The 17,286-nt window shown below is 37.6% G+C and overlaps 1 protein-coding gene across 1 annotated transcript in view; it reads right to left on the bottom strand.

Moving 5' to 3' along the window:
* Positions 1-17,286, bottom strand: part of LOC117335230 (serine/threonine-protein kinase ATR-like) — a 136,551-nt gene that overhangs the window by 56,821 nt on the left and 62,444 nt on the right. The window contains exons 34-41 of the mRNA XM_033895220.1: positions 10,473-10,592; positions 9,244-9,348; positions 6,184-6,298; positions 5,724-5,792; positions 5,530-5,618; positions 3,803-3,938; positions 733-875; positions 117-240 (exon numbers count right to left, since the gene is read on the bottom strand). Of these exons, the coding sequence (XP_033751111.1) occupies positions 117-240; positions 733-875; positions 3,803-3,938; positions 5,530-5,618; positions 5,724-5,792; positions 6,184-6,298; positions 9,244-9,348; positions 10,473-10,592 (901 nt within the window). The remainder of the gene's footprint in view (positions 1-116; positions 241-732; positions 876-3,802; positions 3,939-5,529; positions 5,619-5,723; positions 5,793-6,183; positions 6,299-9,243; positions 9,349-10,472; positions 10,593-17,286) is intronic.

Here is a 17,286-nt window from a genome sequence, read left to right on the forward strand (position 1 = left end):
TCTGAGAAATTCCTGATTTTCCACTGAAATACTCGGAACTTCTACAAAGATAAACCCGGAATAAACAAACATTTTTTTATTTAAGAAGCGAAACCTACCATTGACCCTGACCTTACCTTAGAGGACAAATAGCCGGTCCAGGTGCTGACCCAATTCTCAAAGTTATGCCCCTTCTCACTGCAGTAAATGGGGGTGACCTGTTTTGACCAGTCATGCTTGGTAGAATTGGTCAGTGCATATCTGAAAACAATAGATGTATCACCTGAACACCTCATTATGTAAAGGATTAATAAAAGGTGGTGTTTTTTTTCACAATACGTCCTTAAATTTTTTCCAGTTTTGCAAAAATTTGAAAGAAAAAAATGATGACTTTTATGGAAATTGAGAAATAGACCATAATTATCTCTACAATGTTTACTTTAAATTTTTTATATATATTTTTTTTTTCTTCTAAATTTAATTTTAATCTAGTAAATAGAAAAAAAGAACCTATTGAAATCAACAGCCTTTACAGAAAAGGATAGTTTAGCATATCTGGGTCTGAAGAAGAAGATTGCTGAATTTTTAGTCAATTTGATCCCATCTTATTCCACATCTCAGGGCTCTGAGGTATCAAAACAAGATCATATATGACAAGATAAATTTATATAGAATTGAAATGACGTCATTCACCAAATTTAACAATTCATTAAATCAGTTGCTATTTATCAGTAATTTTTTCATAGAGTTTACTTGGAGCTGAGGAATGGTATGAGGATTTCCTGGACGTGATCTGGGAACCGTTTCCAGATGCGGCCGGAACTTCGGTCACTAGCTTTTGGCTCCGTTATTTTGTAGGTCTTCAGAAGTTCTTGTAAGGCAAATGCAGCAGTATCCTGATGGTTGAAATCATTTAAAACATCAAATCTTTTTATCATTAAGTTTATAATATAAATTGTTTTACAAGGCCCGGGCCCAATGGGCCCAAATCGCTCACCTGCAATGCAGTGATCTTTTCATACATGGATCCTTCAGTTATTTGAAAGCATGCTACAGGACCAATATAATGTCTCTCTGCACTTTGGCTTTTCACTAAAAGTCATTTAAAGATTTAAGCATACTTGATCGACGTGACCTTGAATGCGAGTCAGGGTCATTCATTTGAACAAACTTGGTAACCCTTCACCCCAGCATGCTGCAGGCCAAATATTAGGTCTCTGGGACTGTTGGTTATTGAGAAGAAGTTGTTTAAAGATTTTAGCCTTTTTGACTCCTGTGACCTTGAATGAAGGTCAAGGTCATTCATTTGAACAAATTTGGTAGCCCTTTACCGCAGCATGCTACAGACCCAATATCAACTCCCTGGGACTCTTGGTTATTGAGGAGAAGTCATTTAAAGATTTTAGCCTTTTTGGCCCCTGTGACCTTGAATGAAGGTCAAAGTCATTCATTTGAACAAACTTGGTAGTCCTACACCCCAGCATGCTACAGACCCAATATCAACTCCCTGGGACTGTTGGTTATTGAGAAGAAGTCGTTAAAAGATTTTAGCCTTTTTGACTCCTGTGACCTTGAATGAAGGTCAATGTCATTTATTTGAACAAACTTGGTAGCCCTTTACCCCAGCATGCTACAGACCCAATATCAACTCCCTGGGACTCTTGGTTATTGAGAAGAAGTTGTTTAAAGATTTTAGCCTTTTTGACTCCTGTGACCTTGAATGAAGGTCAAGGTCATTCATTTGAATAAATTTGGTAGCCCTTTACCACAGCATGCTACAGACCCAATATCAACTCCCTGGGACTCTTGGTTATTGAGGAGAAGTCATTTAAAGATTTTAGCCTTTTTGACTCCTGTGACCTTGAATGAAGGTCAATGTCATTCATTTGAACAAACTTGGGAGCCCTTCACCCTAGCATGCTGCAGGCCAAATATTAGGTCTCTGGAACTGTTGGTTATTGAGAAGAAGTCGTTTAAAGATTTTAGCCTTTTTGACTCCTGTGACCTTTAATGAAGGTCAAGGTCATTCATTTGAACAAACTTGGTAGCCCTTTACCCCAGCATGCTACAGACCCAATATCAACTCCCTGGGACTCTTGGTTATTGAGAAGAAGTCGTTTAAAGATCTAAGCCTTTTTGACTCCTGTGACCTTGAATGAAGGTCAAGGTCATTCATTTGAACAAACTTGGGAACCCTTCACCCCAGTATGCTACAGGCCAAATATTAGGTCTCTGGGACTCTTGGTTATTGAGAAGAAGTCGTTTAAAGATTTTAGCCTTTTTGACTCCTGTGACCTTGAATGAAGGTCAAGGTCATTCATTTGAACAAACTTGGTAGCCCTTCACCCCAGCATGCTACAGACCCAATATCAAGTCCCTGGGTCTTTTGGCTATTGAGAAGAAGTCGTTTATTTATTTTTTTAGCATATTTGACCCCTGTGACCTTGAATGAAAGTCAAGGTCATTCATTTGAACAAACTTGGTAGCCCTTCACCCCAGCATGCTACAGACCCAATATCAACTCCCTGGGACTCTTGGTTATTGAGAAGAAGTTGTTTAAAGATTTTGGCCTTTTTGACCCCTGTGACCTTGAATGAAGGTCAACGTTATTCATTTGAACAAACTTGGTAGCCCTTCACCCCAGCATGCTACAGGCCCAATATTAGGTCTCTGGGCCTTTTGGTTATTGAGAAGAAGTTGCTTAAATGGAAAGTTGACGCCGGACGGACGGCCGGACGGACGACGGACGCCGCGCCACGGCATAAGCTCACTTGCCCTTCGGGCAGGTGAGCTAATAATGAAGTTTCCAGTCTCAAGGTGGAAATGGAATACAATTTTTGTGTAAATAACTAGAGTACCAATAGATGAGAGTGGAGTCAGACCTAATATTCAACTTTATACCCTGACTACATATTCTAGTAAGAAGTTAACAATAACAAACAGAAAGGCCCATGTGCTTTAACGGTCATCCCAGTTTTGATATATTTTGGTACATTAACGATCATCCCAGTTTTGATATATCTTGGTACATTAACGATCATCCCAGTTTTGATATATTTTGGTACATTAACGGTCATCTGAGTTTTGATATATCTTGGTACATTAACGATCATCTGAGTTTTGATATATTTTGGTACATTAACAATCATCCCAGTTTTGATATATTTTGGTACATTAACGGTCATCCCAGTTTTGATATATTTTGGTACATTAACGGTCATCTGAGTTTTGATATATTTTGGCAGATTTGATTCCTGTGACCTTGAATTTGAAGTCAATGCTGTTCACCCCAGCATGTTATAGGCCCAATATCAAGTCTCTGGGTCTATTGCTTAATAAGATGTCACTGAAAGATTTTAGCATATCTAACCCCTGTAACCTTGAATGAAGATTAACATGTAGCATGCAGACAACAGAAAAATAACTGTATCCTAGAATCTAGTACAGATGATCCTGTAGCACAAATTAAACAGGAAAATACCTGTATCGTGGACTCTAGAACAGATTAATTTACAGAACATAGTTAACAGGAAAATACCTGTATCGTGGACTCTAGAACAGATTAATCTACAGAACGTAGTTAACAGGAAAATACCTGTATCGTGGACTCTAGAACAGATTAATCTACAGAACATAGTTAACAGGAAAATACCTGTATCGTGGACTCTAGAACAGATTAATCTACAGAACATAGTTAACAGGAAAATACCTGTATCGTGGACTCTAGAACAGATTAATCTACAGAACATAGTTAACAGGAAAATACCTGTATCGTGGACTCTAGAACAGATTAACCTGTAGCTCACAGTTAACAGCAAAATACCTGTATCCTAGACTCTGGAGCAGCAAGGAAGGCATTAATGACTTCGTTGATGAGTTCAACAGCAAAATTGTCCTCTTCTATGTTTGCATGGTATTTGGCGATGTCTGCCTTTGGGTTGTTGCACATTAAGTCTAGCCTGCAAAACACATGTAACCATTACGAATGTGTTACTACTGGTGACTAGATTACTGACACATCAGTGAGAGCCCCACTATGACCTTGACCTTAACAATAGCAACTTTTTAAATTCCTATTTCACACCTGTATATCACAGAGTATCATCATATATGTGATATCTCAGAACATTTTGCCTTCTGTAAGGGCCTTACATGATATACTTTAAAGTAAATATTTCTAGATATATTTTTAGTAACAGCGACCTTGATCTTGACATTAAGGAATTTTTTTTTTAAACCATCAGCATTTCCTAGTGCAATATCAGGAAGAATTTCAGAAAGTTTGAACTTCTGTACAGGGCCTTGAATTTGACAATAACTTTAGACAGTATATTTTGGGTTGTATTTTTAGCAACCTTGACCTTGTGTGCATCTGCACAACAGTGTAACACCAGGTTTAGGTTTCAATGAAAAACAGAATGAAAAACATTTAGTGGAAAGTCGGCCTGTCAGACTGACAGATTACTGGCAAGCTTAAAGTACATTCTGCCATAAAAGGCACCAAAACACATAACAACTAATACATTTTTGACAGATGGACAGACGGACAGACACAGCGATTACTACATGGCACCTGCACTTTTGTGTGGGGCCCTTAAAAACACATATCACTAATATTGAAAACACTTGTCACCATTGTTATTTCCCTGAAAGTTTTTCTAACAATTTTTAATATTTCAAAAGTAGGTTCCCCTTGATCACAAGTTGTTAAATTTTGAGACTAATCAGAAAAATGACTGACAGGCAGCCAGTTTGAATTTTGACAGCTGAAATTTATATCTTCTACATTACTGGATCTACTTATTCTTGAGAAGTCCTATAATGAAAGAGTAGACCCGCCCACAAAACAAAAAGATAGATGACAAAGATTTTATCTGACATAAGACCAAGAAGGAGTATATCAATAATTCTGCTACGGTGTTATTTGTCAGATCAGTGTGACTTAATTGGCCAGGTATACAGATGTCTGACTGAGTGACTTGGCTGGGTATACAGATGTCTGACTGAGTGACCTGGCTGGGTATACAGATGTCTGACTGGGTGACTTGGCTGGGTATACAGATGTCTGACTGAGTGACTTGGCTGGGTATACAGATGTCTGACTGAGTGACCTGGCTGGGTATACAGATGTCTGACTGAGTGACTTGGCCGGGTATACAGATGTCTGACTGAGTGACTTGGCTGGGTATACAGATGTCTGACTGAGTGACTTGGCCTGGTATACAGATGTCTGACTGAGTGACTTGGCCGGGTATATAGATGTCTGACTGAGTGACTTGGCTGGGTATACAGATGTCTGACTGAGTGACCTGGCCTTGGTATACAGATGTGTGACTGAGTGACTTGGCTGGGTATACAGATGTCTGACTGAGTGACTTGACTGGGTGACTTGGCTGGGTATACAGATGTCTGACTGAGTGACTTGGCTGGGTATACAGATGTCTGACTGAGTGACTTGGCTGGGTATACAGATGTCTGACTGAGTGACTAATGGCTGAGCATTCATCTTAAGAGAGACTTAGCCTGAGCAGGCGACCTGACTTTACATACCTGCCTGGGTCTATAGCTCCCAGCTCTCCAATACACTCAGCATAAAGGCACTGTGCCCTTGGGTCCGTCTCCCGACACCCTTGTAGGAGCTGCAAGAACATCGGACAGTGAATTATCACACACTTACTATCATGATATCTTGTAGAATTTTATCTGATTGCAGTTACAAAATCAAATGAAGAACGTTTACTTACCAGGGACACGAGGATGGAGACGACAGGATCGGCTCTCTCGTTACTGTTAACATACTGGTAGAGTTTCTCCTGTAGGTAAGATTTATACCACAAGTTTTATAATATATATCGTATTATTAAGATAGAAATAAACATAAATATTCTGCTGACTGTTTTCATTGAGGATGTCACAATTGAAACGATGTGAACCTTCCATCAACATCATGTGTTTATAGCATGATTTATGTAACGTTCCTGTTCGAACACATTTGTTTTTGAGTCCTTCTGTCATATCGGTCACATCAAACTAAATGACCTTTTTAATCCTTCTGTCATATCGGTCAGATCAAACTAAATGATCTTTTTAATCCTTCTGTCAGATCTATCAAATCAAACTAATGACCTTTTTAATCATTTTGTCGTATCTGTCGCATCAAACTAATGATCTTTTAACTAATAAAGGAACCTATATCATGCTCACCTTTTCATCACGGAGAAGTTTGCGGAGTTTAGACAAGGCATGCCTCCTCACATCCACACTCTCATGAGATATCCCTTTTGTGGAGTAGGTCAAGATCGTCTTTAGATCCGATTGGCTGGAGGACACAAAATCAAACAGTGTTACAAGATCGTCTTTAGATCTGATTGGCTGGAGGACACAAAATCAAACAGTGTTACAAGATCGTCTTTAGATCCGACTGGCTGGAGGAAACAAAATCAAACAGTGTTACAAGAGCATCTTTAGATCCGATTGGCTGGAGGAAACAAAATCAAACAGTGTTACAAGATCGTCTTTAGATCCGATTGGCTGGAGGAAACAAAATCAAACAGTGTTACAAGATCATCTTTAGATCCGATTGGCTGGAGGACACAAAATCAAACAGTGTTACAAGATCATCTTTAGATCCGATTGGCTGGAGGACACAAAATCAAACAGTGTTACAAGATCGTCTTTAGATCCGATTGGCTGGAGGACACAAAATCAAACAGTGTTACAAGATCATCTTTAGATCCGATTGGCTGGAGGACACAAAATCAAACAGTGTTACAAGATCATCTTTAGATCCGATTGGCTGGAGGACACAAAATCAAACAGTGTTACAAGATCGTCTTTAGATCCGACTGGCTGGAGGAAACAAAATCAAACAGTGTTACAAGATCGTCTTTAGATCCGATTGGCTGGAGGACACAAAATCAAACAGTGTTACAAGATCGTCTTTAGATCCGATTGGCTGGAGGACACAAAATCAAACAGTGTTACAAGATCGTCTTTAGATCCGACTGGCTGGAGGACACAAAATCAAACAGTGTTACAAGATCGTCTTTAGATCCGACTGGCTGGAGGACACAAAATCAAACAGTGTTACAAGATCGTCTTTAGATCCGATTGGCTGGAGGACACAAAATCAAACAGTGTTACAAGATCGTCTTTAGATCCGACTGGCTGGAGGACACAAAATCAAACAGTGTTACAAGATCGTCTTTAGATCCGACTGGCTGGAGGACACAAAATCAAACAGTGTTACAAGATCGTCTTTAGATCCGACTGGCTGGAGGACACAAAATCAAACAGTGTTACAAGATCGTCTTTAGATCCGACTGGCTGGAGGACACAAAATCAAACAGTGTTACAAGATCGTCTTTAGATCCGACTGGCTGGAGAAAACAAAATCAAACAGTGTTACAAGATCGTCTTTAGATCTGATTGGCTGGAGGACACAAAATCAAACAGTGTTACAAGATCGTCTTTAGATCTGATTGGCTGGAGGACACAAAATCAAACAGTGTTACAAGATCGTCTTTAGATCTGATTGGCTGGAGGACACAAAATCAAACAGTGTTACAAGATCGTCTTTAGATCCGATTGGCTGGAGGACACAAAATCAAACAGTGTTACAAGATCGTCTTTAGATCTGATTGGCTGGAGGACACAAAATCAAACAGTGTTACAAGATCGTCTTTAGATCTGATTGGCTGGAGGACACAAAATCAAACAGTGTTACAAGATCATCAGACTACAGCATCATCCATCGAGTGATCATCTCAATTACTCACATGTCCTTTGTCTGTTACACCAGGCGTCGTACAGATTTTGGAAGTCAAAATTCAAGATTTTTTCAAGGGTTTTTCAAGGGTTTTTCAAGACTTTCTCAAAAAAAATTAAGGGCTAAATAGTGAACCCAGAGCTATGCAAGCACTATACTGACTAAGATCGGATAGAGTAAACTTGTGAACCAAACCCAGATAAACTTTACAACAACAAAAAAAAGATCCCTCTACTGATAAAAAATATGAATATTAAGATCATCACATTTTCAACAAGAAATTCATTTGATTTAAAAACAAGTTTTGAAATATTTCTGTAAATTTGACCCTTTTTGACCCTGCCCACCAGCCCCGGGGGGCCAATAATTGCATACCAGCAAACTGCCTTCCAAAACTGCTAATTCCAACAGAAATGACACAAATGATCGATAGTCAAAAATGTGATTTCCTTTTTAATATAAACAACAGTAAAGGGAACCTCCTCCAAAGGGGCAAACATGAGACCCCAGTCACCAGCACCAGCACCTTAAGACCTTTCTATCTGAGAAGAGTATTTGATTCTACCTTATCTGGAAGTTGAGAAGAAGATTTTTGGCCCCACCCATCAGCCCCTGGGGGTTGGTCAAGGCCAACATGTGCATACCATCAAACTGACATCCCATGCTGATAATGTTAACCAAGTTAGAATGAATTCCTATAGAAATAAAACAAATGATAGCCAAAAATGTGATTTTCCTATATAAACTATAGCAAAGTTTACCCCCTCCCCAGGGCCAAACATGAGACCCCAGGGACGACGAACAAAAGGCGATTAGAATAGGTCACTTGAGACTTTGTCTCAGGTGACCTAAAAAAAGATGAAAACAATGAAAAACACAATTTTCAAAAATTTAAGGGTTTTTCAAGAACTTTTATTGATTTTCAAGGGTTTTTAAAGACTAAAGGTCATTTTCAAGGGTTTTTCAGGACCTGTGCGACCCCTTTATACCATGGTGGCCATTACAAAACTTGACTGGAGTTATTGACTGGAGTTATTGACTGTATGTTGATTTAGGTAGTGACATCTTCATTTTTTTAATTATACATTTTTGGCCAATTACAAATTTAATAGGTTTGTAATGTCCTGAGCAAAGTGAAATCTGATACCCTGTGTAATCCAACACATTGACTGTATTAGAGGTTTGAGTGGGGAATGAGCTTTTTGGTGTTTAAGACATATAACAGATGTCAGAATACTCGGAGGACAAATACAAGCATGCTGGGTATTGCTAAAGCAATACAAATCCCCTACTGGACCCCGCTAAAAATAGAAACAGTGACCTTGACCCAAAAACCCAGAAACTCGAACTTGACCTGAAGCTACTTGTACTGAAGTTGCATATCAATATTCACCAACATACCTTGAAACATGGCTGAGAAAAGTGCGGAAAATTGAGTGGACGGACTGACAGACACATGGACGGAGAGGAAAAATAAGTGGACAAACAAGGAATACCTGGATGGACTTTCCACATACTGCTTCAGGACACCATTACACTCAGCAAGCTCCGGAATGTCAGGCAGAAAGTAGATCTCATGGAAATGTTCGTGTAAAACTTCCCTGTAAGGACAATTAAATATCGGCTATATTCTAAATATATACAAACATGGGGGGGCATTTCAGCTTTGGTCCATCTTCAATTTGGGCATTTTACATCATTTGTAATTCATAAGTCCCCCAAGAATTTGTTTATCTCTACTAATAAGTTGACTCGATTCAGTTACATGGCCTGGCCAACAGGAACAGCTTTCACTTAGCTACCACAACAGTCAAGCTAGCTAAATTCCGTTTTAGTGTATCTCTTATAAATTTTATGTTGGCCAGGTCATCTACTAGAGAGAGTTAATTAAGCACCACAGCTGTTATAGCCCCTTAGCCCAATGTATTAGTATAATAAATAGTCGTATAACTTCAGTCTGTGTTGGAGTCTTTTGTTCATAAACAAATGTTGTTCACTTATATGTAGTGGTTTGTCTTGTGCTCCTTTGGCTGACCACACTGGGGTGCCAGGAAACAGCAAGTCTTAGTGTGACAGTAGCAGGTTTCAGTGTGACAATAACAGGTTTCAGTGTGACAATAGCAGGTTTTAGTGTGACAATAGCAGGTTTCAGAAGAAATAATTTCCATCAGCATGAATTATCCACTCAATAGAAGCAGTTTAATGACCCATATGTCCTACTACTACAGTGTTACATAGAGATAGTTTATAAATCAACACTCACATAGAGATAGTTTATAAATCAACACCGCTCACATAGAGATAGTTTATAAATCAATACCGCTCACATAGAGATAGTTTATAAATCACCACTCACATAGAGATAGTTTATAAATCACCACTCACATAGAGATAGTTTATAAATCAACACCACTCACATAGAGATAGTTTATAAATCACCACTCACATAGAGATAGTTTATAAATCAACACCGCTCACATAGAGATAGTTTATAAATCAACACTGCTCACATAGAGATAGTTTATAAATCAACAACGCTCACATAGAGATAGTTTATAAATCAACACTCACATAGAGATAGTTTATAAATCAACACTCACATAGAGATAGTTTATAAATCAACACCACTCACATAGAGATAGTTTATAAATCAACACCACTCACATAGAGATAGTTTATAAATCACCACTGCTCACATAGAGATAGTTTATAAATCAACACCAACCTGTTGTCGACAATGATGTAGGAGAAAATATCGGCGACTTGTTTGGGGAGTGGTTCCAGCAGGGGTAGTAGGGTGGCGATAATCTGGGACATCATCTGACCAAGGAAAGGTAACTCCAGGCTGTTGTACACCAAACGAGAAAATTAAACAAAATTGTCAACAAAACATCAGTATCTCAATGTACCATAAAATCAGCGGGCTGAAGTTAGCAGCGGATTCGTTATTCGTTATTGGGGATTCGAATAACGAATCCGCTGCCAGCAGCGGATTGGGGATTTGGTTTTTTATGTTTAAATTATGTTTCTTTTTATTGACGTTTTGACGATTGGATTGAAATAACAAATCCGTTTCAGCCGTGGATTAGAGATTCAGTTACATATAAATATTTTTCTTATTATATGTGATTGGGGATATCGAATAACGAATCCGCTGCCAGCAGCGGATTGGGGATTCAGGTTTTTTTTTTATGTTTAAATGATCTTTCTTTAAGTTGACATTTTAATGTTTGGATTTAAATAACGAATCCGCTGCAACAGTGGATTGGGGATTCAGTTACATATAAGTATTTTTTTCTTATTATATGTGATTGGGGATTCAAATAACGAATCCGCTTGATAAACTATGATTGGAGATTCGATTTTTCATTTTTATTTTGTGATTCGAATAGCAAATTTGTTGCCAATAGCGTATTGTGGATTCAGTTTATGATGTTTAATTGACGTATTTTATCATAAATTACGAAAATGGTAATTTGCGGGTATTACAATGATATAATTACTTGGTAATTCAATCAACAATAATGGAATTCTAGTTCAAATCTGCTGCCAAGAGTTTCTTTCTTGTGGGAGGTTTATCGTCTGTTTACAAGTAGACAAAGTTCTATGTTTCTTCGCCAGCACTCTATGTTATATATTGTAATATATAAAGACCAGAGTATCATTTCGATATAGCTGAAGGTTTGATTGGAATGCAAACATGTATACGGAATCTAAAATTATATCAGTAAAATAATCTTGGTTATTATATTTATGCTACAAATAGGATAATATTGTTAAACTATTCTGCTGTTGTTCGAATCTCCAATCATATATTAAAAGGAAAAATATCAATTGAACATGTATGTAACTGAAACCCCAAATCATATTTTATAAGAACTAGAAATGTCTGTAAGACATAAATGGTCCCGTCTTCACATGAAATTAGTTATCGATACTTGGATAATGTTTGTATTTTAACCAATAAGGGGCCAGAATTTTTTTTCTTCTTTTTTTTTTTTTTTTTACAAAAATAAATAATGCCATTGTCTTTGTATAGCCAGACTGCATATTATACCAAATTTCATAAAAGTCGAACGATATTTAAGTATCGACCAATCAGAAATCTCTATTTGGCGGCCATCTTGAATCGTTATTCTGTTTTTTTTGTTTTTTTTAATTGTTTATAATGAGTGCTGTCATGGTATCATTTCTCCCATCAATATCCATAATCAGATAGAACAAACGCTATTACAGGATATGTTTTAATAAAGTTTAATATTGAAGCGGGACGGGACGGGACGGACACGCGAACACTATTTATTAGATTTTTACCTGTGAAATATTGAGAATTATTCATTCTATCAAAATGATATTTTGAAAAATATCACTTTTTCTGATTTGACCAATCAGAACACTGCTTAAAAACGACAATGCGGAAAGTAAAGATTTGAAATTATAGGATGTATAATGTAAGATAGAATATAGGCCATATAACGTCACAATTTTGCGTACATTTGTAAGCCACTGACAAGGGACTACAATGGATTCTGGGAGAGATTGAGCTGCCTCGGTATATTTTACTATGGAATGTAATGAACAGAATATTTAACAGTATCTTCAGTAATACCAAATATATTTCATTCGTGTTGCTAATATTTTTTTTAAAAATATCAAATAATTAGCCACATTCATAAAATATAGTTGGTATTACTGAAGACACTCCTCTATACCACCATCCCCCACCATTTCATGGCGGGGGTATAAAAATAGCAATTAGGCTTAAGAAACTGAATCCCAAATCCGCTGCTGGCAGCGGATTCGTTATTGGAATCCCCAATCCGCTGCTGGCAGCGGATTCATTATTCGAATCCCCAATCACCTATAATAAGAAAAATATGTATATGTAACTGAATCCCCAATCCACTGCTGCAGCGGATTCGTTATTCGAATCCCCAATCCGCTGCTGGCAGCGGGTTCGTTATTCGATATCCCCAATCACATATAATAAGAAAAATACTTATATGTAACTGAATCTCTAATCCACGGCTGAAACGGATTTGTTATTTCAATCCAATCGTCAAAACGTCAGATTCGTTATTCGAATCCCCAATGCAGCGGATTCGTTATTCGATATCCCGAATCACATATAATAAGAAAAATACTTATATGTAAGTGAATCTCTAATCCATGGCTGAAACGGATTTGTTATTTGAATCCAATCGTCAAAATGTCAATAAAAAGAAACATAATTTAAACCTAAACAAGAGATCCCAGAGGGATCTTGGCGCCCACCATTGAATGTTCTTCATAGGTTCCATGTCAGATTGATCTTTTCTCTACTTTTCTCTTCTTCTAAGTCTTACTAGTCTGTGTAAATTCAGAAGAAACCTCTAGTACTTTTCAAACAAGGGAAACCTATATATGAAATTTAAGATTTAGGCACCAAGGGGAACCTATATATGGAATTTGAGAAAGATCCCTTCAGTACTTTCTCAGAAATAGCGATAACAAACTTCAATGGTCAAAATCCAAGATGGCTGCCTGTCGGCCATGTTGTTTTCCGATCGGTCCCAAAATGCAATATGCATAACTTGGCACCAAGGGGAACCTACATATGAAATTTGAGAAAGATCCCTTCAGTACTTTCTCAGAAATAGCGATAACAAACTTCAATGGTCAAAATCCAAGATGGCTGCCTGTCGGCCATCTTGTTTTCCGATCGGTCCCAACATGCAATATGCATAACTAGGCACCAAGGGGAACCTACATATGAAATTTGAGAAAGATCCCTTCAGTACTTTCTCAGAAATAGCCATAACAAACTTCAATGGTCAAAATCCAAGATGGCTGCCTGTCGGCCATCTTGTTTTCCGATCGGTCCCAAAATGCAATATGCATAACTAGGCACCAAGGGGAAACTACATATGAAATTTGAGAAAGATCCCTTCAGTACTTTCTCAGAAATAGCGATAACAAACTTCAATGGTCAAAATCCAAGATGGCTGCCTGTCGGCCATGTTGTTTTCTGATCGGTCCCAAAATGCAATATGCATAACTTGGCACCAAGGGGAACCTACATATGAAATTTGAGAAAGATCCCTTCAGTACTTTCTCAGAAATAGCAATAACAAACTTCAATGGTCAAAATCCAAGATGGCTGCCTGTCGGCCATCTTGTTTTCCGATCGGTCCCAACATGCAATATGCATAACTAGGCACCAAGGGGAACCTACATATGAAATTTGAGAAAGATCCCTTCTGTACTTTCTCAGAAATAGCAATAACAAACTTCAATGGTCAAAATCCAAGATGGCTGCCTGTCGGCCATCTTGTTTTCCGATCGGTCCCAAAATGCAATATGCATAACTAGGCACCAAGGGGAAACTACATATGAAATTTGAGAAAGATCCCTTCAGTACTTTCTCAGAAATAGCGATAACAAACTTCAATGGTCAAAATCCAAGATGGCTGCCTGTCGGCAATGTTGTTTTCCGATCGGTCCCAAAATGCAATATGCATAACTAGGCACCAAGAGGAACCTACATATGAAATTTGAGAAAGATCCCTTCAGTACTTTCTCAGAAATAGCGATAACAAACTTCAATGGTCAAAATCCAAGATGGCTGCCTGTCGGCCATCTTGTTTTTCGATCGGTCCCAACATGCAATATGCATAACTAGGCACCAAGGGGAACCTACATATGAAATTTGAGAAAGATCCCTTCTGTACTTCCTCAGAAATAGCGATAACAAACTTCAATGGTCAAAATCCAAGATGGCTGCCTGTCGGCCATCTTGTTTTCCGATCGGTCCCAAAATGCAATATGCATAACTAGGCACCAAGGGGAACCTACATATGAAATTTGAGAAAGATCCCTTCAGTACTTTCTCAGATATAGCGATAACAAACTTCAATACGGACAGACGGAGGGACGGAGGGACGGAGGGACGGAGGGGGATTTGAATAGCCCACCATCTGATGATGGTGGGCTAAAAACTGAATCCCCAATCCGCTGCTGGCAGCGGATTCGTTATTCGATATCCCGAATCACATATAATAAGAAATACTTATATGTAAATGAATCTCTAATCCACGGCCGAAACGGATTTGTTATTTGAATCCAATCGTCAAAATGTCAATAAAAAGAAACATAATTTAAACCTAAAAAACTGAATCCCCAATAACGAATAACGAATCCGCTGCTAACTTCAGCCCGCTCATAAAATCAGTATCTCAATGTCCCATAAAATCAGTATCTCAATGTCCCATAACATCAGTATCTCAATGTCCCATAACATTCAAAATTTTAATTTTATCAGTGTTTCCTCTTTTTATCCTTTCAAGGCAGACTCTCAGTTGGTGTCTTTAGTGTAAACATGTTGTTACTGTAACGTGGCTTACTGTAAACGTGTTGTTACTGTAAACAGGTTGTTACTAGTAAACGTGTCGTTACGGTAAACGTGTCGGTTACTGTAAACATGTTTAATTTATCAGTGTTTCCTCTTTTTATCCTTTCAAGGCAGACTCTCAGTTGGTGTCTTTAGTGTAAACATGTTGTTACTGTAAACGTGTCGTTACTGTAAACGTGTTGTTACTGTAAACATGTTGTTACTGTAAACGTGTCGTTACTGTAAACGTGTCGTTACTGTAAACATGTTGTTACTGTAAACGTGTTGTTACTGTAAACATGTTGTTACTGTAAACATGTTGTTACTGTAAACGTGTTGTTACTGTAAACGTGTTGTTACTATAAACATGTTGTTACTGTAAACGTGTTGTAACTGTAAACATGTTGTTACTGTAAACGTGTTGTTACTGTAAACGTGTTGTTACTATAAACATGTTGTTACTATAAACGTGTCGTTACTGTAAACGTGTTGTTACTGTAAACGTGTTGTTACTGTAAACGTGTTGTTACTATAAACATGTTGTTACTATAAACGTGTCGTTACTGTAAACGTGTTGTTATGTAAACGTGTTGTTACTGTAAACGTGTTGTTACCGTAAACGTGTCGTTACCGTAAACGTGTCGTTACTGTAAACGTGTCGTAACCGTAAACGTGTTGTTACTGTAAACGTGTCGTACTGTAAACGTGTCGTTACTGTAAACATGTTGTTACTATAAACGTGTCGTTACTATAAACGTGTTGTTACTGTAAACGTGTCGTTACTGTAAACGTGTCGTTACTATAAACGTGTCGTTACTGTAAACGTGTCGTTACTGTAAACGTGTCGTTACTGTTAACGTGTTATTACTGTAAACATGTTGTTACTGTAAACGTGTTGTTACTGTAAACCTGTTGTTACTGTAAACGTGTCGTTACTGTAAACGTGTTGTTACTGTTAACGTGTTATTATTGTAAACATGTTGTTATTGTAAACATGTTGTTATTGTAAACATGTTGTTACTGTAAACATGTTGTTATTGTAAACATGTTGTTACTGTAAACGTGTCGTTACTGTAAACGTGTTGTTACTGTAAACATGAACGTGTTGTTACTGTAAACATGTTGTTACTGTAAACGTGTTGTTATTGTAAACATGTTGTTACTGTAAACATGTTGTTATTGTAAACATGTTGTTACTGTAAACGTGTCGTTACTGTAAACATGTTGTTATTGTAAACATGTTGTTACTGTAAACGTGTTGTTACTGTAAACATGTTGTTACTGTAAGCGTGTTGTTACTGTAAACGTGTTGTTACTGTAAACGTGTTGTTACTGTAAACGTGTTGTTACTATAAACATGTTGTTACTGTAAACGTGTTGTTACTATAAACGTGTTGTTACTGTAAACGTGTTGTAACTGTAAACATGTTGTTACTGTAAACATGTTGTTACTGTAAACGTGTTGTTACTATAAACATGTTGTTACTATAAACGTGTCGTTACTGTAAACGTGTCGTTACTGTAAACATGTTGTTACTGTAAACATGTTGTTACTGTAAACGTGTTGTTACTGTAAACATGTTGTTACTATAAACGTGTTGTTACTGTAAACGTGTCGTTACTGTAAACGTGTCGTTACTGTAAACGTGTCGTTACTGTAAACGTGTCGTTACTATAAACGTGTTGTTACTGTAAACATGAACGTGTCGTTACTATAAACGTGTTGTTACTGTAAACGTGTTGTTACTGTAAACGTGTTGTTACCATAAACATGTTGTTACTGTAAACGTGTTGTTACTGTAAACGTGTTGTTACTGTAAACATGTTGTTACTGTAAACGTGTTGTTACTGTAAACGTTACTGTAAACGTGTTGTTACTGTAAACGTGTTGTTACTGTAAACATGTTGTTACCGTAAACATGTTGTTACTGTAAACGTGTTGTTACTGTAAACGTGTTGTTACTGTAAACATGTTGTTACTGTAAACATGTTGTTACTGTAAACGTGTTGTTACTGTAAACATGAACGTGTTGTTACTGTAAACATGTTGTTACTGTTAACGTGTTGTTACTGTAAACATGAACGTGTTGTTACTGTAAACATGAACGTGTTGTTACTGTAAACATGTTGTTACTGTAAACATGTTGTTACTGTAAACATGTTGTTACTG

Source organism: Pecten maximus, chromosome 9 (genome assembly GCF_902652985.1).
Source record: "Pecten maximus chromosome 9, xPecMax1.1, whole genome shotgun sequence".
Classification (NCBI taxonomy): domain Eukaryota; kingdom Metazoa; phylum Mollusca; class Bivalvia; order Pectinida; family Pectinidae; genus Pecten; species Pecten maximus.